The following is a 26,045-nucleotide window of genomic DNA, read 5'->3' as shown; positions in this document are numbered from 1 at the left end:
CAGTCCTTCCCCCTGCACTTGTCAGATGCAGATGGGACTGGCAAAGTTTGTTTGAATAAAAAAAAAAAAAAAAAAAAAAAAAAAAAAAAAACAAGGCTAAAAAAAAAAAAGGGGAAGAGCAGGAGGAGGGGGAGGAAAAAAAAAAGATCTTAGAAATTCAAAAAGGCTCATCTGGGAAGGAGAGAGGAGATCGAGAGGAAGCGGGATGCAACTCAACCTGACGCTGATCTGCTTCGTCTTCGGGGGGTTCCTGCCCGACGCCGCGGCCCGGCGGGAGCAGATGGACACGGGGCAGTGCGAGCTGCCCCGCTCGGTGAGCCGGGCCGGGCCGGGCCGGGGGCGCGCCGGCCCGCGGGGGATGCGCGCGTGTCCGCGGGGCGCGCGGGGGCCGCGGGGCCGGAGCGGGTCGGGGGCGCGCGGAGGGACACCCCCCCCCCCGGCCCGCGCACGCGGGCGCGCGTGGCCCCTCAGGTGTGGCGGCGCTGCCCCGCGCGTCCCCCGCGGAGGGGCCCGGGGCTGGAGCGGGGCTGGAGCGATGCGGGGCCGAGCGGGGTTCACGGCGGGACCCGGCCCCACGCGGGCCTCGTGGCGCCCGTGGGCTTGGCTTGCTGCGAGCCCGCGTGGGGCTGGTGCGAGGAGAGGGGGAAGCGGGACCGCCGCTCCTGCTGCCCTGCGGGCAGCCCCGGGGGTGGCATCGCTGTCTCTTGCCTTTGTGCCCCTCCATCACTGAGCAGCCCCTGTGTCTTCCCCGCAGCAAGGAGAGCTCAACTCCTTCCTCTGGACCATTCGCCGTGACCCCCCCGCTTATCTCTTCGGCACCATCCACGTGCCCCACACGCGAGTTTGGGACTTCATCCCCGACAACTCCAAGGCCGCCTTCCACGCCAGCTCCAGCGTCTACTTCGAGCTGGACCTCACGGACCCGTACACCATCTCGGGGCTGGCCAGCTGCCAGATGCTGCCCCACGGGGAGAACCTGCAGGACGTGCTGCCCCGGGAGCTGTACCGCCGCCTCAAACGGCACCTGGACTACATCAAGCTGATGCTGCCGCACTGGATGACCCCGGACCAGCGGGGCAAAGGGCTCTATGCCGACTACCTCTTCAACGCCATCGCCGGGAACTGGGAGCGCAAGAGGCCCGTCTGGGTGATGCTGATGGTGAACTCCTTGACGGAGACTGACATCCGCTCCAGAGGGGTGCCGGTGCTCGATCTCTACCTGGCCCAGGAGGCCGAGAGGATGAAGAAGAAGATGGGGGCGGTGGAGCGGGTGGAGGAGCAATGTCACCCGCTGAACGGGCTCAACTTCTCGCAGGTAAGGAGGCTTCTGGGCCTCGTGTCTTATCCCAGGATGTGGGGGCCGTTCTCCTTGCACTTCCATCAGCTGATGGGGGTGAACCCCAAGCCTGTGGCAGCGGGGTGGTCACTCACGGGCCTCAGCAGCTTTTGTGTTGGGCTGCCTGTTCTCTGTCACGCCGATCCGTGCTGCCTGCAGAAACCCCGTGATGTGCGTGGTGAGCCCTGCGTGTGTATCGTGTATAATTTGTTTGAGAGGCAAATGTCCGGGGTGTGAATATGTGTGTCTGCTCGCTTGCCACTTGTGAGGGAAACTTCCATGCTTCCGATTCTGCCCTGGAGCTGGGTAAAAAGTGATTTTTTTGTTTGTTTGTTTGTTTGTTTTGAAGTAAAGCAGCTCTGTGGTACTTGTCAGGAAGAGGATGAAACATGAACAATGAAAATAGAAATTTCGACATTGTTCAAATTGATTTAAGTACATGCAAACTGTCAGTCGTCTTTCTAGTGGTCACTCCGGGTCAAAACAAAGGGCTCATGTTGCTCATGTACTGGGGGTAATTAGGTGTGCAATATGCATGGGTTTATTTCATGTTAGAGCAGGTAAATTTCAGTAAAGAGAAAAGGATGTCGGTTAAGAAACAAAAGTTATTGGTGTAACTGGACTCCAGAATTCTTTCAATGGATTTAGCTTTAAACAACCAAATACTGAGCCATGAGATCTATTTCATTTCAGTGGATTAATCAGGAACACAGTAACAGCTATTGACTTTGCTTTGTGGAAAGTGATGTTTTTATTTTCTTCAGCTTTATGTCTCCTAAACAGATGCTGAGATTCTCTAAGCATCTCTGAGTCTGGTTAGCTGCTCAAACAGAGTTGATGGCAGATACAATGCTCAGTTATTTCTCTGTCTTGGGAAATCTTTTTATTTAAAATGCATAATAGCTTTTTTCCTTAGTATCTCTGAAGTTCTGGAGAAAATTATTATCAATCCCAAACTTAGAACTAGAATTTGATCTTTTAAGTGCTCCTTCCCAGGGGTTGAATTAGCTGGAATTAAAGCAAGTAATTTCTTGTGGTATTGCTACCAGCCCTTAAAATTAAGTCATTTAGGGGTGAACTCCAGAGGAAAAGTTTTTTATATTGTGAATGAATTTAACCAAAATTATCTTTATTCAACATTGTTGTGGTTTGAAAGCAAAACCACTGAGACACACCAAGTCAGAAATAGCAATTTAATAGGAGGAGAAAAAAAAAAAGTAAAATGAAATAAATCAAATAATACAAAAGACCGCTGACAGAGTCAGAATACGACCTAACACCCTTTTGGTCAGGGTGTTGGAAACAGTCCAAAAGTAAGCCCTCCTGGAGTGGCAGATGTGGTCCTGTTGAAAGTAGAGATGGTCCTGTAGAGAAAAAGAGTCCAGAGATGAGTCCAGTCTTCCTTTGGGAGTCCCGTGGGAACTCTGGATGTTTGATGACACTTGTAGCTCCTTTTTATCTTGGTGGAAATGGTTTGGCTCCTTCTCCCTAGGTAGAGCATCTCACACTGGGATTATGTAATGTGTCATGTCACTGGTGAGCTTTAATGGCCCATTAACAGAAGATATCCCCAAGGAGGTAATGGGAGGGTGAACAGAGATAAGAAACAATCGCCCACCCGGTTTTAACACCTGGCTTGTTATCAGAAAGGCAGTCACCCCCTCCCTCCTGGAGTTAACACAGATAAAGAAAAAACACCTCCTCAACCGGGTTTCAACAGGTGGAATAGAATAAACATTTTTTTGGTTGCAAAACCCAAGACAAACATGTTCTTAAGTTGTGTCATTTTAAGAAAGAGAAATGTATAATGATTTATTCTGAAACCTTTGTATTGAAAGTGTTTTAAATAATTTACTTTTTTCATTGAAACACCTCAGCAAATGTTCTAAATTTATTCACCTTTTAGGTGTTAATAAGTTAAACAAAGATCATATTAGTAGATCCATACAGCATGCACCATGTTCATGGTTTTTCAAACTTCTGGTCAGCAGACAAGGGAACACAAAATTTTCTCCTTATTTACTAGAAACTCTATAAATTGATGACAAAATTCATTGAGTAGTTTTGGGGAGGATGTGACGTAAAAGAGGCTTTAATAACGTCCATGTACCTCTGAAAGCCCAGAGACTATGAAGTGGAAGCCACCCACACTATCTACATATTGTGCATCCTTATTGAAGCTGAGGTGGCTGGAGCACACTGAGGTCTTTCCCCTCGTACAAGTGATCATAAGGCATAAACAAGCTGAAATTATGATTGCAAAAGGAACTGTTCTGAGATGTCTGAAGCTGGCTGGAAAGGGACCTGGGTTTCTTCTCACAAGTTCTCACCAGGAGTTAGCAAGAGGACGACAAATCCATGTTATGGAAGGGGCAATTGGGCCTCTGTGAGGTCAAGCAGTGCAAATGTTACAGGTGATTTCAGAGCTGAGCAGGGCACTGCCAGGTCCAGGCCTCTGAATGAAGGAGGACAACACACTGGGGAAGGCAGGAGGAAGAATGCAATGACAAGAGCAGCCCTGGTCCTATGTTTGTGAGAGGAAACAAGACTACCTCAGAAAATAAATATAACTTAGGCTACTGACTTAGGAAAGTTAATGCCTAGGCATCATGCCTAAATGTAAGAAATTTATCCTTCTCTTAGAACTGTGCTGATCCTGCCAGAAGTTCTGCATTAGTGCATGAGGTTCTCCTGTGGGACTGCTCCACCATCTGGCTCAGCCTATTGTTCCAGGGCTTCCAAGGCCATGTTGGAGTGTGTGAGCCACAGTCTGTGCAGCTCCATGTGCAGTTATTTACATGGCTACAGGTGTGCTTGTGCTGTTTATTGAGGAGAGCTGAGGTTTATGACATGTCAGCAATGCCCTGCAGGCCGCAGTGAGCGTTCACAAGGCTTCCAACCCAAGGCACAATGGTTCGCCTTATAAATGAAATCCCCAGTCAATATGTGTTTTATTAAACTCTCAAAGAATGCATTTTCCTCTCCAAATCTGGTTCACTTTCACTTACTGTCTGCTGAAACATCTCTTTTCTGTAATTCAGAGGGACTTACAAGACCCATGGCCAGTAGAAGGGTTTTAATGAAATCCATCTTGGGTGGAGAGGGAGAGGCTGTTGCTGTGGCCTTTTTCCCACTTACAGTGATATGGACAAGAGTGGAGATCGGTCCTGAAACAGGTCACCATGGGAGCAGCAAGCCCTGGTGTGGAAACACAGACTTGGTAGAGGTGAATTGGTCTGGAGGACTGAAAGGTGCTGAGGGGGTCCTGTGTGCTGATGTGAATCGCACTGAATCTCAAAATGAATCTCTGCCCAGAGATTTCAGGACCACCACAGTGGCTTTGACAGAGGACCACAGTATTTCTGTGATGCTCTAACTACAGCTTAAAAACAGAACCAAACCAAACCAAAAGAATAAGAAACTGGCAAAAAAAGGACTCCATACAAGTCTGCTTCCCTTTTGCTGAGGTGTGAGGCCAGAGGGGAAGGGCACGAGCAGCTGCTTGATGAGGCTGTGGAGGAGTGGGGAGGGAAACTTCTGCAGTCCTGACCTGAGGTCGACCAGAAATCACCAGCTGGAGTGACATGAGTGTGAACCTGCTTGAAGTGACAGGCAGCTCAGCCCCTGGGACTCTATTTACATATGTTTAAAACAAACAAAAGAAAGCTGCCTTTGTTCCCCAGGAAAATCTATTTACTTGGCATTCAACTCGTGTGTAAGCTGGAACTTCTTTCACAGAAGTAGAAACAAAGCGACTGACATTTCTGCTTTGATGTGAGGCTGCAGCTCAAGTTTGAGCTTGAAATATGAGAGTAAACTGAAACTACCTGCAATTTAAAGGTGGATTTTTAATGACCTTAAAAGTTTTGAGAATTTTTTTCCCCTTCCCTCGGGGACCAGAAAAAAATTAGAACAGTAATCGTACCCATAGCTGTAAGTCTACAGAGACAGTGGCTGCAGGTTAATGAAAAATTGACACTGCTACTTGCTGTGCTTCCAGCAGAATATTTTTTTTTTTCTTCAAACTGAACTATGGCACTGTGTGAGCTGGTTATGAGTCTCACATATTAAAGTGGATGCTGCTTCTGTGGAAGCCAGAGGAGCAAGTCACAGAACAGCATTTCTGTTTGGAACATGCTGCAGTAATTACTGGGTTCTTAAAATGGTTACTCTGGTCCTTCCCACAGACATAAAGAAATAATGAATTAAAGAAATGAAGAATTAAAGGTGGCTCTCTAAACCAGAGAGTGGCAGAGGAGCCATTCCCAGTGAGCTCCATCCCAGTGGCTGATCCCCAGTGCTGTGAAGCAGCCCCATCACAGTCCAGCAGAGAAACCCCAGAGCAGGAACTGGGTGTTTTGTGTGCAGATGCTCCTGTTTTGCGCACACGTGTGCACTGTCCCACCCAGCTCCTGTGGCACTGGTACTCCTTGGGAGACACCCTGTGGCTCACAGTTGTTCAAGTGCCCTCTCCAGGAGCCTCTCTGCAGCTTTTTGCCTTCCTGCTCCCATCTAAGGACTTTAGACCAGTACCAGCAAGCGTAGGGAGGGAATTCTGATAGGCTCTTTGGTGTATATGTATTATTATTGTTGTTGTTGTTATTTTTATTCTGTTATTTTCCTCAAAAGAGGGGAAGGGAAATTTAGAGTGCAGACTCCTTTCCTTTGCAATAATCTGTGCCCAGCACAGCGTATATTCTTTTAAATAACATTTTAAAATATTTTCCGGTAAATTAAAGTGATGACATGTTTGTAGGGCTCATTGTTAATTTCATTTCCTTTGGCTCAGCCAGCCAGATAAAATGCAATGTTATTAATCTTTGTTTAAAAGAAGATCCTTTGCCGAACAGTAATAAATGATCTTGATAGATTTGTCAGGAAAATGAATGATAATCATTTGCAGATAGACACAAGCCTAGCATGGAAGATTAATAAGAAAATATGTATTGGCATCATTAATAACATCTGCTGCCAATGCACTTGGATATTGGTTAGAGCCTGAGAGGGATGTGTTCTTGTTAGGACACCACAGCTCATCCTCTGCTGCCACAGCCAGCTCACACAGTGCTCCTCTTCTGCTGGAGTCTCATTTTTTGATTGATTTGGTTTTAATTTTTTTTCCAGCTAATTACATTGTTTTCCTAGAAAACACAAGCAAAGGTCAAGGTGTTTTGAGACAACTTTGCTTTATTTCAATAAAACCTCTCCGACTGACGTGCCCTCCTCAATCATTCTTTTCTCTTTTGTTTCACTTCAGTGCTTCAAAGCAGAGGAGTGAAGTGGAATAAGCTTACCAATGAAATGTGTTCCTGCTGAGGGTGCACAGCTGGCTGCATCTGGCAGTGGGGGTGTCTCCACTCCTCAGGGCCAAGCTCAGAGATGCAGGCACAGCTCTCAGAGTCCATTATTTTGTTGAACCACCATCACCATGATCATTTTAAAGGAAAAGTTACCTTCAAGGATCCATGGGGTGAGATGGGAAGAACTCATCCCATAACCAAAGATCAAAACTATTTTGTCATTAAAAAAAAAAAAAGGCTTAATAAAATTCAGTTCTACTCTCTACAAAACTGAATGTTTCTTAGAGGAAAAAAAAAATCTCAAATGTTTGAAAAACTGCCTCAGTTTTCCTCATCCTGCTCTGTGTTGCTTTCCCATGCTTTAAGGGGATGTGTGCTCCAAAAAAAGCCAATAAAACCTTTGAGCTGAGAGCTGCTGAGGGTCTCTGTGGCCCAGGGCGAGGAGGTAAGAGCCCTGGTATTTCTAAATGCACTAATAATGTACCTGTTATTATTAGACATTTGCCAGCTATCAATCACTGCTGGTAACCTGATTTTTTCTAGATGTTTTGGGGCACCCTCTGATCTGGGCACTACTTGCTTGAAACTGAATCCTGGAAAGATAAGGTCAGCTCTGTGTTGTGTGCTTCTTTCCATGGGCATGGATGGGCAGCTCATGGCACTGAGAGCTCCTCTGTTCAAAGGAAATCTACTTTTTCCTTTTAGAATGATCAAATGCTTTTATGGACCTGCATGAGGCCAGCACAGACCCCATCCTGTTTCATCCAAAATGAAGATAAGCAGGGAAATCACGGCCCAACTTCCCTGTGCCTGGTGGAAACAGAGCCTTGTTTTTTCCCTCCTTGCTGACTCATGACTCATTTTCTTCATCTTTCTGGTGCTGTGCTTCTCTGTGTGCCCTCACCTCCCCACACAGCCCGTGGTGACTTGGACCTGCCCTTTGGATGCAGGCTCACATCCCTGTGGGCATTCTCAGCCTTCTCCAGTCACAGATGGTAACACTGGGTGCTGCTGTCTCTTTGTGGTTTCAAAGCTTTTGGCTGTGCCACTTTACGTGGTGGCCCAAGATGGATCAGAAAAGCCCAGACTTGCTCAAGAAAGTGAGATTGTTATCCAGGCCCCAAGGAAGGAAGGTTCTTTCCCTGCCACAGGCAGGTCACTGTGGTCCCAGGGAGCCCTTTGTGTGTCAGAGCAGGCCAGATCACCACAATAACCCACAGTCAGAACTGGCTTGGTTACTCAGGCACCTTTATTGCTGGCAATGCTGTTAAGGGGCAGCATCAGCCCTGTGAGGAAACAGGCTCAAGCTGGTCTAAGATACCAAACCTTCTGACTTGTCCCATGTGCTATCTATCCCACACATCCCCTGCATCCCAGGTGTGACCAGTGCTGAGTGTTGGTCACCCCTCCAGGAGAAACTGAGCCCCACAGTCATTCCCAGCAAGAGGTGCCTCCAGGGAAGGGCTGGGCTGCCATGTGCCAGCACCTCAGGAACAGTCACCAGGAGCTCTGTCACCTGAGGCTCCCAGCTTAGACAGGAAGGTGACAGCAACCAAAGCCATGCGATTTCTGACCCCAGCTCAGGCATAATATGCCCACAGGAAGACGTTGACGGTCATCAGGAGAATGGCAGTGACATTGCACACGTGCCTCCAGAGGGGCTTTTCCTCGATGCTGGTGAGTCTCTGCTGCAGGGCAGCTTTCTCCTCCTCGGACAGGCTGGGCGTGGGGCCAGTGGACAGACCACAGAACCACAAATACATCATTTTCCAGCAGGAAGGTTTGGCTGCTGCGAGAGAGGGACCAAAACATGGCTGTTGGAATCTACTGGGACTCTTCCCTCCTGTCTCCCAATTGATTGGAGGTGCATCAGCCAGTCTGGAGTGGGGCTTGAGAGGCACCTTGCATGGGAGATGCAAGATGATGGAAAGAAGGGAAAAGGAAGAGGGGAAAAGGGGAAAAGGAAAAGGGGAAAAGGGAAAAAGGAGAAAAGGAAAAATGGATAAGGAAAAGAAGATAAGAAAAGAGGAAGAGGAAGAGGAATAGGAAAAGGGGAAAAGGAAAAGGGGAAAAGGAATAGGAAACATCTCCCTAGACCATGTACAGCACAGCCTGATTGCAGTTGGTTGATTGCAACACCAATCACTCTTTAGTAAATCAACATCTCTTCCCCCTTTTCCCCAGTCCAGATTCCACCCACTTTTAAAAATTCCTGACAGCATGATGGTCCATTTAGAGATATCCCAGCTTGTTCATTACACGTGGCATGCCAGGTGAAGTGTGTGTTTTAATTGTCAGTCCTGTGTTGTGTGTTTTTCACTCGCTGTTCTTTACAAATAAAACCTTTTTTTGAAATGCAGGATGTTACAGGGCCTTGAAAAAGGGTGTTACCCAGAAATAAACCCTCATTAAACTGTCAACTACTGTTTCACATTTCCTTCCTCATCTCATCTTATCTCTGCTAATTACTAAAATACCAAGATATTTGTTTATAAAAATCTCTGCTAGTGACGTGAGCTAGGAATTGATAAGAAATAAGAAATACTGCTGAATAACTGCATTCATCTTAAATCCAGATTTACTCTGTTGGGGAAGAGAAAAACCAAGGGATTTGTTTAGATGTTCACTTCTGTTTGGCCTGGCTGTGATTGGTTCCAGTGTCCTCTGGACTGACCAGCAAATGGAAGGAGTGAAGAAATCCTGTGTGTGTCTTTATTCTGAGGTTCCTGCTCTGTAACCTTGAAAGGTTCAGCTCAAAACCTGGAAGCTGCATTTTTAATAGATTTACAGAATAAAGCTCTGTCCACTCTGAAAAGAACTTGCCTATGTAGCGTCTCCTGCTACTGTTCTGTCTCCTGACAATTCTTTCAGTTCACTTTGCTCTGCCTTCCTTCTACTAAATACCTCTGGTAGGACACAGAGCTGTTTAAGGTCTGAGTTTTAACCATGGCTTACATCCTAAGGGAAGATGAAAAGATCCTCTTGGCATCATGGAAATGAGAAAAGTAAGGCCTGTGGATTCCTTCTAGATGTCCACAAAGTGCACATGTCTGCTCCCAGGGTCTCTTGGTCCCCTCAGACTGTGCTGCTCTTTTGGTGCTCTTTCTTTCCAGGAGTGGCAGCTCTTCTGAGCCATTCAGAGGGATGTGACATCAAGGTAAGGCCAAGAACCTCAACACTTTGATTTGTCACATGCTTAAAACTGTAAATACAAGCCCCAGCTCCAGTGAATGCACCAGGTGGCCCCCCATGAACTTCAGGGATTTGCATGAGATCCTGGCTGTGCACTCCCAGGCACATGAGTGTGTTTGTTCACAGACAGATCCCTACCTGCCTCCTCCTTATCGCCTGAAGCTGCAGTTTCCACCACGTCCTTCTCTGTGTCTTCTGCTTTGGTCTGAGCTTCTTCACTCTTGCCATTTTCCAGGATTATGGCAGGTGCTTTTTTGTGCCTGGTCCACCACGTGAGGCTGTCCAGCTGCAAAGTGGAACAGAGAGAAACTGGTCACTGCCTGTCTGTCCCAGCGTGGCCACCCAGACATCTCCCTCCTTGGGGGGCACAGGTCCAAGGTAGTGCTGAGTCCTGTTCGGGGTGATCTCCTGCTTTCCTTCCCTTCCTTCCTGCACAGGTGCCCACACCCTGGGTAAGAAGGTTGGCACCATCCAGCTGGAGTTGAAAAGCTGAGAAAAAATGTGAAATAATCGGGTTTCTCTCCATCCATTTTTAAAATAACTTGTTCCATCCCTGTCTCTGAGGAGTAACGCTTTAGCAGACATTGGAGAAGCAGCTACCTATTTGCAAGGCTCAAGACACTAGTTCTGAAACTCTTGTCCTAGAGCAAGCCAGACCTCAACACACAGGGAAAAGATCCCAACCCCAGAGTACAGCAAGTGGAATTGCCAAGCCATCAGCCTGTCTGGGTGAGCCCTGACCTCTGGGGAGCTGACCTGCTGGTGCAGCACTCAGCGCTTTGTGGGCTGTTCCCCTCCCTTTTCTCCCTCACAGTCTCCTTGGGCAAGGCAGTTTGCAAGAACTCAGCAAAGTTTTTCTTCTGTTGTTTGTAAACTAGAATAAATCCTTCTGTTCCAAAATGCCATCTGGCACCTGACAGTCGTGTTTCAGCTTCATAGTCTCAAATTTAATTGTAAGCTCTTTTGCAGGGTTTTCAAGGACGGCGTGACATAATATGGACTACCTACAATGAAGACATATGAACTCTGGAGCATACCAAACAAATTCCTTGCGTACTTGTTTTCCAGCACAGCGTCAATCACCACAGGGATGGGAGAGTGTCCAAAACAGCAGGAGAAAATGCTACAGCTTGCACTTCTCAGATTGTAATTCATTTAAAGCCAGGAACATTAGCTGTACCACTCTAACATCAGATACAAATCTCTTTTCTCCTTTTGCCCATTTACCATCTCAGAAGCATTGAGATTCAATATTTAAAGTTGTCCAGTGAAGATCCTCAGCTGGTGCAAAGTGACATAACTGTGCTCAACAGCTGTTCCTGGTCTTTGAAGGCAGTGGAGCTGTGGTGATTTACATCTGCTGAGGTATGATCTATCACTCTATTTCCTTGGCTTTGTCTTTGCCAGCTTGTTTTTCTACTCTTTTTGCTTGACAAAACAAATGCCACAATTTCTAGCTCTTGGACCGTGTCTTTCATCATTCCACCTCCAAGCACTGCAGTTAAGGATGAGCAGAACCAGCCCCATGTGAGTCTTAGGCAAGAAATATCTGAGGCTCAGGAAGGGAATGGATTCACCAGGAAGAACCAGAGCTTCAGTGATCCTCATGCAGGACACCCAGCACGGTGTCCCCCTCCCAGCCACTGTCACAGGGACACTCGGGCTCTTCACCACAGGTTTGCCCACTCACATGCCAAGTAAATAATGGCCAAACATAAAGGCCAGGTGCCAGTTTCTACCCAGACAGTCAGAGCCCTGAGTATCCACCCTGATCTCCACCTCCTGCCCTTCCTTCCCCAAACACTTCTGGCCCTGAGCCAGCCCAGCACAGCCACAGAGTCACTGGAGATGAGGGGGCAAACTGAGAAACCATGTCATCAGAAGTGATGGTCCAAACCCACACCTCGCCTCATGTCTAGGGCAAAACCTTGGGTCAATCTGACCCAGGAAAATGAAAACTTTCGGTCTCAGTGCTGCCCACTCAGATTTGTGCCAGGCAGGCAGAAACCCAGCAGTGTTGTCTCCTACTTCAGTTCAACCCGACGCCTTCTCTTTGGCTGTTCTCTGAGAAACGAGGAGAGACATTTCCTGTTGAAATCAGGGCTAAATAGTAGAAACTGAATGGAATCAGACAAGAAGAAATGGGGACAGACTCTCCCATTCCTACTGAGCTATGGAAAGAGGGAACGAGCTACTGCTTAGTGGCACAAATTTCCTGGCAGTCCATGCCATTTTCCTTGTGGTGGGAAGATAGTGAGGGGCAGGGGGCACACGGGATGGTCATCACAAATATCAGATGATTGATCTGGGTCTCTGTGTCCAGGCAGTATCATTAATTCTCATTCATTTTCTACAACAGAATTTCGTACACTGAGGTCAAGCACTGAGCTCAGCACTATGTGGGGTCCACGGCATACCAAAAGGCTATCCTGAACATCCCTATTGATCAGATTTCTCCTAAAGGTCCAGCTGATGTTAGTTCCTGGCCAGTGCTTCCCTTCAGCAAGCGCTCCTCCCTCTCTGGCTCTCCAGAGGTACCCGAGGCAGGGTAGCCACCACCTCTCATCCTGTGTTCCTCTGGGATAACTGCACACAGACAAACTTCAGTTATCTGAAGATAACTGCTTCAGACAGAACCCTGCCCTCCCTGACCATACCGCTGGCTCTTTGAAGAATGTGTCAAGTAAGGTCACTTACATCCAGCACCTATAAACTCACACGTTTCAGTAGAAATACCACTGAAAACCTCCCATGCGGAATCTCTTAGGATTGCAATCTCTCTAATTCTTTTACAGCTCCATGCTGAACTCCTCCTCTTGGAAGTCACTTGAAATGTTTTCATAGCTCTGAGGTCAGACTAAAAAGCCTGGAGGTGCTGGGGCCAGTTTCTCCATCTCCTGAACTGCTGGTTTGATGCTCACTGTTCACCAGTGCTCTGTTAATGCATCTTATCTTGCTATTGCTGTGGGCAGGGAGCACTGCATATGTTTAGCTATCACAGGTCAGATGATGAGTGGGAACTCATTAAACCACAGTAATTAATTGCTGGCAACCATCTGGCCACCCCTGAGCAGTCATGAACAATGTAAGCAGCAGAACTAATGGTGCCTCCTTGCCAGTATTTCTCTCTCCCATGTGGATGCTCTGATAGCTAATAAAAGCTGAGAGTTTATCTCCAAGCAGACACAAAGACAGCCTCTCTCCCCCCTCCTCTCCCCTATCTGAGCACCTGCTTTCATGTAATCTTCAGGAGCGGGTGTCTTTGACACCTATAACATTCCATCAAACCCTGATGGAGCTGCTTAATGCTTTACAAGTTATGAGGAAGCAACAGATTGATGCCATCACAGCATTTTCTCTCTCATGCAGTTGGACAGGAAAAACTAGGTCTTTTTAATCTATCCAGTAACCTTTGCTGAGAGGTAGGTGGCACTTTTGTTATACTGGCAGCTGCCTTAAAACCTGGGACTGGGAAGAGTTGCTTGAAGGTTTCACAATATAAACCCTCCCAACTCTGCACCATTTTAATGTGCAAAGTAAAAGAAAGTTGCGCTTCCCTCAAAGTTATTAAATTTAATTGAGATCACATTGGGACAAAATGTTACTTTCCTAAATGCCCATGTTGCAAAAAAAATTAATCTTGTTTGCCTGCAAGATTGATGCTGGCTCTGCTGAAACAGGCTAGATGCTACAATTAGATATATTTAATTCCTCCTCAGCAGTGCTCTGTAATGCGATTTCACCTCCTTCCCCTTCTTCTTTGCTTTCTATTCCAGCTATGATGGGCTGTGGTGTCTGCCCAGCTCTGGGCACAGCATGAGAACTCACACTCAATTTGAAGCTCTCAGTGCTCAGAGGCATTAACACTGTGTGGCCTGGGGAACAGGGAGAGCTGAGGAGCAAGGGGTTCTTGGCAGCCTATGCATTACACACCATTTCTTAGCCATTGCAGGAACAGGAAAGGGCAAATCTCGGGGACTTTTGGTATGCAAGTGGCGGCCCTGGGAAAAGGGTGTCACTGCAAGTCACTTACCTTTTCTTCAGGGGGCGGTGGGGTGCAGAGGCTGATGATGACGATGATAATGACAGCTAGGACAAAGAGCATGAGAGCAAAGTAGAGGTAGTGCACGTCCTTTAGCACAGCTGGTCTCCTGTCCTCCTCCCCACAAGACGGGGCGGTATAAACTAAATCCATGATCAGTCGAACCACGCCAACAGCAAGGCCAATCATGAGTCCCCAGAAAGCACCCTGAGAAAAGGCAAGCACAGAGAAAAGGTCACTGCAAATTACCTCTGCTTGTAGTTTTCCCTCTCCTCTCCCTCTTTCCCAAGACTTTTAATGCCTGATGGAAATCCACACTGAGCTGCATCAAAGGAGAATTTTTTCAGGTAAAAAAATCCTCATTTTCTCTCACTGCCCATGAACGTGAATGACATAGAGCACAAACAATGCAAGAATCTCCTCCTAATAACACTCCTCCAGTGAGACTTTGACACATCATCCCTAAATGGCAGAACAACTTCCCTTTCATGCTTTCAAATGGAACTGCCATAAAGTACCACTTGCAGTGGCTTCTTAGAAGCAAACCCACAGCCATCAGAGACTGGGCTAAGCTCCACTAATGCAGGCCAGGAAAGGCTGTCTAATTGTCACACTTGAGCTGGACTGACTCCAAGTTTAAAGAGTCTCAAAGGCTAAGTACTGAGGGAAGAGATACTTGTTTATTTTATCAAATTAAACACACGTATCAATTGGTTGTTGACACTTCACTTACAGGCTCATTAACTCTCTTCCAGAAGATTGCCAGGATGAAGAGGGCTGTGACTGGTGGGGACAGATAGCTGGCCATGGACTGAATGTAGTCAAAGAGCTTTCCACTGTTGGCTGTCTGAATGATTGGGATCCAGAGAATGCTGATGACTGCAAGGATGACGATGAAGATTCTGAAAGAGAATGATAAAATTGTTTTAACTCTTAGTAATTTGCAGCAAAAAACACTCCCATCTGCTCTTGGAATTTTCTAAGAAAAAAACCACAAATCACTCTTAAGAACCTTTCCTTGTGTGCACAAGAAAAGAGAAAATTGTTCTCCCAATGTGAGTCTGGTGTGTGCTAAAGTGTGACATGGTCTTCAATGACCTTTCTCTTGGATATGACAGAAAGAGGGAGCTGGTAGCTTGTCTTTCTGCCTCCTTTCCAAGCAGGTAATGTGCTCAGTCTCTTGCCTTTGCCAAATTCCAACTTGTTTGCTACTTATTAAAATTGTGTTTGGGGTCTCAGGTGAATATTGTAACCTTCCTTTGCCTTTGCACCCTGTGCCACAGAGGTTTGTCCATTCTGCTGAGCAAGAGGTACTTGTCCTCTACCCAGTCTGCCATGGCAAAGCGTGAGTTTGCCTGCAGCCTTCAGCCTCAGCAAAGTTTAGAACAGAACGCTCATGACTGGAGAGCAAAACCTCCACACTGAATGCAGCCTAAACTGCCCTGTCTGGAAGAGAACTTTATATGCCCCTGATAAAATGCAGAGACACTACAAATTATCACAGTGACAGAAAGCTGGGAGGCTCAGCTCTGCACTTTTCCCTGAAAAAATAAAAAAGGAAAAAAGAAGTAATTGCAACGTATCACTCCTGTCTGATGCAAAAAGAACATTTTTATAGACCTCTGGTGACAATGACTCAAGAGCACTTTTGGCTTTTCTAGAAGTTACACTTAAAGCAGTATTTATAATAAGTTTAGAGAGAAGAGAGACAATTATCTGCTAAGCTCAATGGAACACTCAGAGTTTCTCCTTGACCAGGCCTATCAAAGATGAAGCTGGAAAACGCAGTTCTCTTTCCCAAGCTCTGCTCCTGCTCTGTATTGCAGGCACCAGATTTTTCTCAGTGAGTCCAGCCTGGAGGATGTAAAAGCTGCACTCAGAACAGATGATGAGAAGAATGAGACATAAATAAATGCGAGGACCTTCCCACAATCATCAGCTCCTGCTCGGAGGCCTGCTTGCGGACCCGCTGCCAAATGTCGATAACGAAGAGGGTGCTGCTGCTGTTGAAACCTGAGGTGAGGGAACTCATCAGGGCTGCCATCATCACTGCAATCATCAAACCCCGGAGCCCTGAGGGAGCAAAACACAGAAGGTGAATCAGGACTGGGCCTTGGGCCTCTGAGCACTGTGTTTTCCATCCTGCTGTCTGATATCTGCAGTAAGATTTCCACATCCTCAGGATGGGTAAGGGCAGCCTGATCCCCCCATGCAAAGCCTGGCTCAAGCCCAGCTGCACATGGTGTTTCTCACCATCAGGCATCAGTTCAATCACCAGTTTGGGATAGGCAATGTTGGAACAACCCACAGCAGCTCCACAGACCCTTTTGCAGATCTCTGGGTCCACACAGCCCACTTCATCTGTGGAACACAAGGAAACAACGAGGAGTCAGTGCAAACCCCACTAAGCCATAGGTTGTTTAGATCAGGGGAACAAATCCTGATGCCTTGTACAATTTCATATAAATTCAAGGTAGAATACAGCTCCAATGAGTGGAGCTGAAAATGCTTTATATCATATAATCGAGGTGAAACTTTGAGATGACATTTTGAAATTCTGTTCAAGATACAGCTAAAACTCTACTGGGTGTTGCATAACTGTAATCCTTGATGATTTGTCACTTGTGGGAACTGGACTGTTTCCATGAACCTGTCAGCTGCGTTCCCAGGGATGCTGGAGGCTCGCTTACTCCTATTTAGGAAGTCTGGGGAAGAGGCTCTTTCCTCTGGGAGAGCTCCTTCTAACCGAGTTATTCTTCTGGAAAGGGGAAGTCTCTGGAGAATCCAGCAATGAGAGCTCCTTGGGATAGAAGGGAGGCTTGTTTAGCCTAATTGCCCAGGACCTAAATGAATCTGTGTGGTAGGTTGCTAAAACTCTCCAAAACACCTAATGGATGTAATCCATAAGATCTGAAGGACAACCTCAGTGCTCCAGGAATTTAATTTCACTGACTCCCTCCAGATGGAGCGATGCATGCAATGTCCACAGCATGGAGCTAAATGCTCCCAATGGTGAAGTATGCCCCTTATGGCTACTGTGGGAGAACTGGAGGGAGGGCTTGGGAACACCACAGTGCAACAGGAATCTCTATGAACATGCCTGCTGGACAGCAGTTTCTAAGATGTAAAAGTGCTGGCAGACCTGTGTGGGACTAGTGGCTACAGCAGGTAAGGAGCCCTGTTTTAAGGAAGATGGGAAGTCTCACCTGGGAAAAGAGCTCTGCTGATCATTCCTGGCATGACAATGAAAAACACAGGCAAGAGTTTCAGATATCCTGCAAACACTGATCCACCTTTGGCGTGGGAAAGGTTCTTGGCAGAGAGGGCCCTCTGGACCATCACCTGCAACCAGTGCAGAAAGGGAGCAGAGAATGAAACAGAAGCACAGCAGAGAGAGCAGGATCCATTCTCTCTGTCTCTCCTTCTCAGGGATGACTTTCATCCCCAGGATTCCAGCATGTTTTTCGTGCCAAGGACAGCTTTCCCACCTCACTGACTGCAGCCTGCTGCCACCCCTCAGAGCTCAGTCCACAGAGCTCAGGCTAGAGGAGAGGGCACTGTGGAAATTTCCCTTATAGGAATGATTTCACCCTTGACTGAAATGAAGCCACCTTGAGGGCTGGAGACAGCAGCTGCATGGCAGCAAGCGACAGGTAATGAAGCAGACTGGGGGTGTTTTGGTAAAAGCTCAGTGGTGGCGTTTCATAATTATCCCATCTGAAAGTACAGAAACACCGCGTCCCGAGAAACACAGCTTTCCTTGTTTGTAGCTTGAAAAGGAATAAGGGACATGAGACACCTGGGAATATGAATGGAGGAATACTGTCTGGAGGTCTCCTCAAGGTCACAGCACAACCAGCTCCAGATTCACATTTCTATATCCTTGTCATGCTAATTGCATGAAGACTCCCAGTACTCACCAGCCCGCAGTGGGATAAAAATGGATTAAAACAACCTGTGCATAAAATTATCTTGCTGAGAAGGTGGAAGGAGTGAGACATTCAGGTCTAGACCAGTAAAAAAAGTAGCAACTCCTGCACACTGAGGTACAGGGATTTTTCAGCTCATAGATCCACAGACAGAGGAGTGGACTGAAAATAACACTGTGGTGGTTTGTCTGCTGAGGGAAAGAAAGGTTTTATTTACCTGGTCAGTGCACCAGCACCAAACAGCCAACACAGTAAGACCAAACATAAGGGCAGGCCAGGGAAGGTCTCCTGTGATGGGGTCCCTGAACAAGTTGAAGGAATCTGCACGTGGGAGGTGACAGGTTGTGTTTGGGACCGTGACCTTTGGTACTGCTGTCATATATTTCTCCTGAAGTCCTTCATACCAGCCAACTTTTTCAAATCCTGTAAAGAAAATGCCAGTGATTTAAGGGCTGTTATATCGTGCAAAGTTATTATCTTGTCTGAGTCTCATGATTACTTTTCTTTTAACTTCCTCTTATCTCCTTTACTTTTCATGCCACCCTTGCTTTTTGCAGTCAGAGTTTCTACAGAAGTCAGTGGGATTTTGCCCAGAGTCCTTGCGGTTTAAACAACACATTGTGGAGGAGGATCAATGCAGGAAAATCTCCATGATCCTAATCCCTGCAATGTCATCAGCATCTAGTTTTTAATTATACACCCTCCAAGAGCTAGAGCTGGAAAGTATAACATGAAAAAATATATACCTGGTTTAGATATTTCTGGTTGCCAAGAAAGCTTAAAACAAAGACTAATGATGGTCATTGCCTTGTTGCTCTGTGTTTTTTTATAACACTCAGTTACACCCACATGAATCCATAGTAACTCCAAAAGTAAACAGTGGAAATCAGCAGGATTACTCTGAGTTGACATGGGCTTAATGAGAGCTCAGTTTGGCTCTGAGAATGGGATGTTCCAAAGTTCTTTGGCAACTCCAGTGAGGTGAATTTGTCCAGAGCCTCAGCTCCATACAGTTAGTGCAAAGGATGAAGAAAGTCTGATGGCTTGGAGAATGAGACTTGTGCTGGCACCACTTCTGTGAGTGGTTGAAACTCATTTCTGCACCACAGATGGAAGTGTGAGGCACCCTGCTAAGGTGCCTTTAGTGGCCTTGGGACCACTCAACTGCAGTGTGGTGCCACTGCAGGTTCCTCTTACCTATGAACATGAGGACAAAAGCTCCCACCACCATGATTATGGTCTGCAGCAGGTCTGTGTAAATCACAGCAGTCAAACCCCCTGCCAGGAGAAGCAGAGACAACAGTCATTGTGTCACCATGCACAGGGAAACAAGATCCTCACCTGGAAAAATGCTTTCTCTAGCCCCAGCCCTGTGATTTCAGGACAGACCCACTGGGAGAAGCTGGCACTGAACTGGTGCCTTGGAGCCCACAGCTGTCACAAGCCCTCCCACGAGGAACAGTGTGGAAGGTTTTCCATGTTCATGAGACAACTTGAAGGCAGCTCAGCACCTTAACAGCTCAAGTTGCTAATTTTGCAGAAAGGGAACAAAATAACAAACATGGGCAGTGGCAACTTCCTGCACAGAGGGAGCCAAGAGCCTTGTGCAGTGTTAGAAAATCCTCTAAAAACAGTGATGTTCCCCCATACCACTTTCCCTTGGGCCAAGAGGGGAGAGGGGAAGAGTCAAAGGTCTCCAACGGGGGGACTGACAAGGCAGGTATTACCAGCAACTGGGGCAATCTCTCCCTCAGACCAGGACCTGAATACTCTTTCTCCTCTGTAGGAAATGGGAAACTTGTATCCTAGGCTCCAGTTTCTAATGTGTCCCTGAAAACCAGCTATTTACCAACAATGGTGTAGACAGCAGTCACTGCTAGCAAGAGCACAGTGGACAAGTAGAGGTTCCAGCCCAAAGCGACTTGGATGAACAATGCTCCAGCAAAAATGTCAGCCTGGAATAAAAAACCAAGGGCAGTCTAGCATTAGTAGTGCTTCGTGCAAGTGAAATCTAATAAAAGTAGCCTGCAGCCCTCTGCGGCTGAAAGCACTGACAGGGGAGGACACCAGGAAGGTGAACTGGAAGGGGAGGAGAAGAGCTGTTGGGACTCTTGGCTCTGAACCTTGGTTTGCTGTAAGGAAAAACTTTCCTCCAGGTAAGAGCTTTCAGGATGTGGGAGAGCAGAAGGGTGAAAATGAAGGTGCTACGCCAAGGGACTAAAAAGTCATCAAAATAAAGACCATCTTGAGTCATAGAATCCTGGCTGGCACAGAGAAGGACTGGTGTAAACAGTCATTTCTTTTAATGACTGTGAACACATCCCTGGATGGCAGAGCCCATGTATCCACAGGCAGACACAGGAGGGAAAGAGAGGGACATAGCAGAGACCTTATTCTTCCCAGGGCCACGTCTTGGTGACCTCATGGTCCAAGAGACACTCCCTCTTGAAAGACTCCTAAAGAGTCACTGATGTCCTGTACCATTTGTTTATCTGAGAAAGTCAACAGGTGGGTTTTCTGTTCCTGCAGTTCAGCATATTAGAGTGACTCCAAAAAAAACCAGGTTGTACCTGCTGAGGACCTCACTAGAAATTCAGGAACCCCCATCAGCTGTGTTTTGTTTGGACCTTCTGGCAGAGAGTGACACCAGAATCTGGCTGGACAGATGAAACCTGGAATTACACAGATAACATCATTCAAAATTGCAGAAGGTGATATGGGAGATGTTTGTGTTGGGAAAGCAGATAGAAGGACACCTGCAAGTCTTGTATGGAGTGAGACACATGTGAAGACCTTTGCCAAGGGGGACAGAAGGGGTGGGGCAAGAATTCCATTTGCTGTTTCTGAAATGAGCACCTTGAAAGCAAGGAGCCAGTGCAAGCCCTGACCTCTGCAGGCCTGAGACATGACAGGCACAGCCCGTACACCACAGGAATCCCTGCCCCTTCTGGGGCTTGGCTTCCCAGCAGGAAACACAACCACCTCTGTAGCCGTGCAGGATCAGTCCTCTGACAACACTGTTTATTGAGATCTCTCTTTTCTTTGTAAGCCGAGAAGACTCTGCAGTGCCCTGGTTGTTGACCTGTGTTTGGGCAGAAAGCACAGGGAGAAAAATCCTTGTAACCAAGTGCCTGCTGTCCAGCCAGCCGCTAAATGAGCTCTCCACAAACAATAGCTCTGCTTAATAGAAAGCACCTGTCATGGCCATAAACTCCCCCAGCCACATCCCTCAGCCACGGTGAATTGGCTGCACAGAGGAGAAAGCACTGAGATGAAACAGCAGTGATGGGGGCCAGGGTCCTACTCTGAAAAGCACTGGCAAATCCTGCTCTGCTGAAGGTCACTCTGAAAGACAGCTCTGTTTCATTCCTTCCCTGTGTGCCTGTGCTCACTGTGGGCTGCTGCACCAGAGACTTGCCACTGATCCCTCGCAGGTAAAGGGGCTTGAAGTGCCTTTTTGCAACACCTCGCTCACTCTGCCACCAGGGGCAATGCTTTGATCCCACAGAGCAGAGCTGGAGGCAGTGGTGACAGCTGTGGGTGACATGACCAAGAGCTGCCCATTAGAGGAGGCAATCTATCCCACACTCCCAGCCTGGAACTGCTCTTAATGCCCCTCCCAGGTGCTGAGACATCATAAGCCTGGGAGAAGGACCTTGAAACCACAGGAGTGTTTTGTCTCCAGCCAGTGTCTCCCAAGGCAATTTGACATCTAAATATTTCAGAAGGGTCTAGTGAAAACTGGCTTGTGCTGACCTTGGGATAATCAGCTGGAGACAAAGGACTGACATCTTCAGTCCCTGTAATGGACTCTCAAATCCACTCCTCTCCTCCAAGGGCACAGGTAGTTCTTAGGAAATATCTGAGCATAACTTCTATTTCTTTCTGCATGGCATTTAAAAGGGGGAAATACCCAGTAGGCTACTCTGGGTTTTGGTTACCAGCAGGGTACAATGCTACAAACAATTCAGAAAAGATGCTGAGTTTGGTCATAAGCCAGAACCTACCTTCCTTTCACTGTCCTCTTTTTGTGCAACACAAGTGAGAGAAAGAGAGAGGAACAACCATAAAATACCTAATGCTGAAAACTTAACTGTAAGAACAACAGCAGGGTTAGGATCATTTAAGAGAATTTCATCTCTACAAGATGCAGCCAGCCAGATTTTCAGATGGGGTATTGCAGTCCTTCCTCTATCTCTGATGCCTAAGGTTTGATGTGATAGAAGAGAAAAAGCAGGCAGACAGCCCATGGTACTCAGACTGTTTAGTAATTAGTTGCACATCCCTGTAAAGTTCTCACAGTGCGTTGCTGTTGAATGAGGGCTCTGTCTCTCTTAGGAAAGGTCTCCGTGATCAATACAGAGGCAAGAGCAGCACATTAACACACTGCTGCTGTTCCTGGGAGCAGGGCTGCTCCTTTCAAGGAGTTCTCTCTGAGCAGCCCTGCCTTGTACCAGGATGCCCAATCCCTGCCCGAGACACAAGGGTTGTGTTCAGCTGGATACATACGGATATCCTGTAGAATATACAGAGAATCAGGGACAGCACGGACATGCAGATTTGTATCCTCTGCCCTCCAAACCTCTTCTGCAGGTACTCAGGCATGGTGACAACTCCTGCTGCGATGTAAACAGGCACGAAGATCCAGCCGAGAGCCAGCAGTGGCCAGATGGCCTGTTAAAGAGACAGGGAATAAAGACACAGGATTCAACACATGGGAACAGCTTTTCCCTCTGTTCTGTCAGTGGCCATCCTAAGAAAGCAGAAAGGTACAGTGCCATGCAATATATTTGAGAAGCAGACTGACTTTTTCTCCCTGCTCAGAAGATGAGCCAGCAGCTGGAGGAATTACTGCAATTCAGTTAGAAGCTTTGGAAGATCTCCTCCTAAGGCCTGTATTCCTCTCTGTTACAGGTGTCATTTCCTCTTCCATCCCCTGGTCTTTTGAGCAAGGTGGTGTGTTCTGTTGCTCTGGTTCTCCTAAAGGTGCTGGTGTATTTGGTGACCTTTAAAACCATTGATGCTGTGGCAGTGAAGAGTTAAGTGATTCAGAGCAGGATGGGAGCATCTGTTTGTTGCTTGATTAGCAAGTGATGAGGCTGAGGCAGCAGACTGTCCCTGTGGAGCATAAAAATAAGCAACAGCAAGACTGCTGGGATGTTCTCCTTGCAGGCTGGCGCAGATGTGCTTCTGTCACTGGTAGATAAAGAGGTGCTTTAGTTGCTTTGCCACAGGTGAAGAATCTTTTGGAAAGAGTAAAGGCATTCCTTATATAGTTCTTCTTTGATTCCCAGCAAAAGCCCAAAGAGGAGATCTTAAAGGGAAAGCCATTGGATCATCAAACCTCACCTTCTGGTTGTCTCCGGCCATTATCTTTCATCCTTACATTTATTTTGATCAGTTATTGAAGTTTTCAGAAAAAACCTGATCACTGTGAATATGGGAGCACAGGCTGCTTCTTCTTGCTTTTTTATTCGGCTCCCTGTACCCAGAATCCTGTGATTATCCAAGCACCCTTCCAACATTCATTATCCTTTATTTTAATCTTCACAAGAACAGACTAAAGCTTAAAAATAAGGCAAAGTATCGCTGGGAAAGCCAAAGAGCTAATAATTCTAGTGAATTCGAGTTCAACTACAATAGAGATCTCATGTTTCCACGGCTGTCAGAATGTCTGGAGGCTTCTCTCCTGAGAGCTGAGCACTTGCTGCTGCTGCTGATAGTGTTAAACACCTGATTTTGGAGAGAAACCCCAATCCCTCTGTAAACAGTGATATCTTAGGTGACAAGAGAAGTGACTCTTACGTTCCACTCAAAACCCCCAACAGCAAGGCCCCCAGCTGCTGCAGTGCCCGCCAGGCCCATGAATGAGCCACTGCCCACGTCGCTCGACATCAGGGATGCTCCAATCTGAAACACAGAGCACAGCGATAAAACCGAGAAAGTCACTTGGAGGACTTTGCAAACAGTGCTCACAAGAAATGTGAGTAGTTTTCCTGATATATAGATTAGACACAGAAATAAAAAAGAGACATTGCACAGGAACAGCATTTGAATATCAGGGCTTAGTTGGGGCTGTTTAATGCACAGCTGAGACCTGTCACTCATAAAAACAATAATAAAATACAGATAAGCCACTCATGTACTCAAGGTGAAGGTCACAAGGAGCTGAGCCTGCAGCAGAGCTGCAGAGGTGGAATCAGCTCTGACAAACAAATCTGGGAAGTGAACAGCATTGGGGGTTGCTGTGAACCTAAAAGAGTTCAGAAGAGGCAAGAGCTGATCTGTACCAAACAGCCTCTGTAGCCACCTGTGGTTGGAGCCAAAAGCAGTGAGGATGTTTTGGGATTTGTTTTGGGGATTTTTTAATAGAAAAAAACACCCCAGAAATCTTGTCTAAAAGAACAAGTTTGAGGGGATAAAAAAACCTCAATTTTAGTATCTTTTAATTTTCCCCCTCCTAATTAGAGAAAACCATCAAGCTAAGCTTTTGCATTAAATGTCACTTGGCTGAGACAGAAGTTTAAAGAACATTTAAGAAATGACATTTGAGAGAGGTGTAGGTGTCTCTGGTGGAAGTGGCTGAAAATCTAGCCTAGTGAATTTATGGGCAATGCACAGCCAAAGGAAAAAAAGAGAAAACCTGTTTTGGTTGAGAATTGCATTTCATTGCCCATGACTCACTGGAGAGATATATGGTTCTAGAGTCTGGCTTTGGCTGAGAAGAACCTTTATTCTTGTGGTGTTTTTATTCCTTTCGACCTCTAAATTATCTTTATATGAACATTCCACTCCCAAGAAGAGGTGCCTTCAATAGATTATTTTTTTCCTTCATAGTTAAGATTTAAACCTCAGTGGTTTGAAGTTTATATCCTTTACATCATTAGTCAATAAACTCAACTCTGTTCTAAATAGCAAGGGCTCAGAAAGTCCTGGGATTAGGGATTATTTTTAATTCAGTGTCTAAATACTCTTTACAGGATAACACATTTCTAGAATACCTAGTGCTCTCTTGACTTGGGAACATCGGTGGTGAGTTGAGGCCAAAAAGTTTCAAACCCAGCTAGGCAGCCAGCATTCCCTAACTTTCATCAAGGGGAACTTTTTTATGTTTATTTCTCTGCTGATTTTAGCAGAGAAACTGAGAGTTGGAAAACCCTGAAGATGCTGAGCTACCCTTTTGGCCTGGCAGCTCCATGCTGCAGCCCACTGGCAAAGATGTGTGGGATGATTCCTGATGGATCCTTCATCTGTCCCCTTCATCTCAAGACTACAGTCAGGACATGTAAAGACAGGGTCCCCTCACCAAACCTGCTCTCACATCTGGAATTTCAAACCATGAGAAACAGAGAGAAGCATTTTACTCACAGGTGCCCAGGTTATGGCTCGTCCAGCCAGAAAATAGCCTCCAATGGTCCCCTGGCTCGTTCGTATTGATGACTGGAAGCACAGGAGAAAGAAGAGGAAAATGTGTTTTCCTCCATTCACCCACCCTCGAGTCAGACCAAGCCAGGAGAACCCTTAGTGCCTGGCCTCAGCACCAGCTCCAAAATAACTGTATGGATCTGCTAAGTAGGCCAGGCTTCACACACTGCTTCTGCCCCTTTTTGTGCAGGCTTCTGACAGTCGTGCTTTGGCAAGAAGCTGCTTGTACCTGTTTAATGACTTTTCTGAGAATGGACCAACTGAGAAAGAAAAAGCAGTTCAGCCAAGCAGAGTGCAGTCGGTGTCTTGACAGAGGCCTTTGCCAAACAACATGAACAAATCACTAGCAACAATCTTTCCAAAGTTTTAAGATCCCATTTCAATCTTCTCCAACACAACCCTGGCTTTTCTTTTGCCTCCTGCCTGTCCACACCCAGATGTGAGACTGCTCTGCAGCACAGGAGTTGAGCATCAGTCCCAGAACAACCTCCAGCGAGTGATCCCACAGTTGTCCCCATGTGGGGTGGGAGTGAAGGCTCACAGAAGGATTCCTGTCACCCCCAGATTTGCTCAATAGGCCCTGGGAGAAGTTGTGCAGAGGATTCCATTTGCAGACAAACCCCTTTATACCCAGGAAGAGTCCAGGGAGCATCAAAGCCTCTCTGGCCTCCCCAGCCCCCTCAGGGACTCACCCATATTCCAACAACGAGGATAAAGACGAAGTACAGAACCAGCACAATGATGTCTGCCACTGCAAAGGCTGCTAGCGTGTTCCCTGGTGGCTCAGGCAGCTCCGTGGTGGCTGTAGTTGGCTGGCTCAT

The 26,045-nt window shown here is 46.8% G+C and overlaps 2 protein-coding genes across 3 annotated transcripts; one reads left to right on the top strand and one right to left on the bottom strand.

Annotated features, from left to right (window-relative positions):
• Positions 1 to 11,013, top strand: LOC136294739 (metalloprotease TIKI2-like). The gene is made up of 3 exons (XM_066192780.1): positions 1 to 313; positions 755 to 1,315; positions 10,798 to 11,013. The coding sequence occupies exons 1-3, from the start codon at positions 206 to 208 to the stop codon at positions 10,849 to 10,851; spliced, it is 723 nt and encodes a 240-aa protein (XP_066048877.1). The 5' UTR covers positions 1 to 205; the 3' UTR covers positions 10,852 to 11,013.
• LOC136294964 (sodium/glucose cotransporter 4-like) lies at positions 7,981 to 26,045 on the bottom strand. 2 transcript variants are annotated; one of them, XM_066193140.1, is made up of 14 exons: positions 25,917 to 26,045; positions 25,168 to 25,239; positions 23,605 to 23,709; positions 22,309 to 22,473; positions 19,649 to 19,754; positions 18,997 to 19,077; positions 18,017 to 18,222; positions 17,077 to 17,212; positions 16,124 to 16,231; positions 15,793 to 15,943; positions 14,604 to 14,772; positions 13,862 to 14,077; positions 9,967 to 10,114; positions 7,981 to 8,425 (listed from the first exon to the last, which is right to left on the bottom strand). In XM_066193140.1, the coding sequence occupies exons 1-14, from the start codon at positions 26,043 to 26,045 to the stop codon at positions 8,217 to 8,219; spliced, it is 2,001 nt and encodes a 666-aa protein (XP_066049237.1). In that variant the 3' UTR covers positions 7,981 to 8,216. The 2 variants fall into 2 exon arrangements, with proteins under 2 accessions (XP_066049237.1, XP_066049235.1); XM_066193138.1 differs by lacking the exons at positions 25,168 to 25,239; positions 25,917 to 26,045 and adding an exon at positions 9,953 to 9,962 and having other exon boundaries at positions 10,007 to 10,114.

This window comes from Chamaea fasciata, unplaced genomic scaffold (genome assembly GCF_029207755.1).
Source record: "Chamaea fasciata isolate MVZ Bird 193981 ecotype frontalis unplaced genomic scaffold, bChaFas1.0.hap1 SCAF_10, whole genome shotgun sequence".
Lineage (NCBI taxonomy): Eukaryota > Metazoa > Chordata > Aves > Passeriformes > Sylviidae > Chamaea > Chamaea fasciata.
The sequence above is the reverse complement of the archived record's forward strand: the minus strand, read 5'-3'. Positions and strand labels throughout refer to the sequence as shown.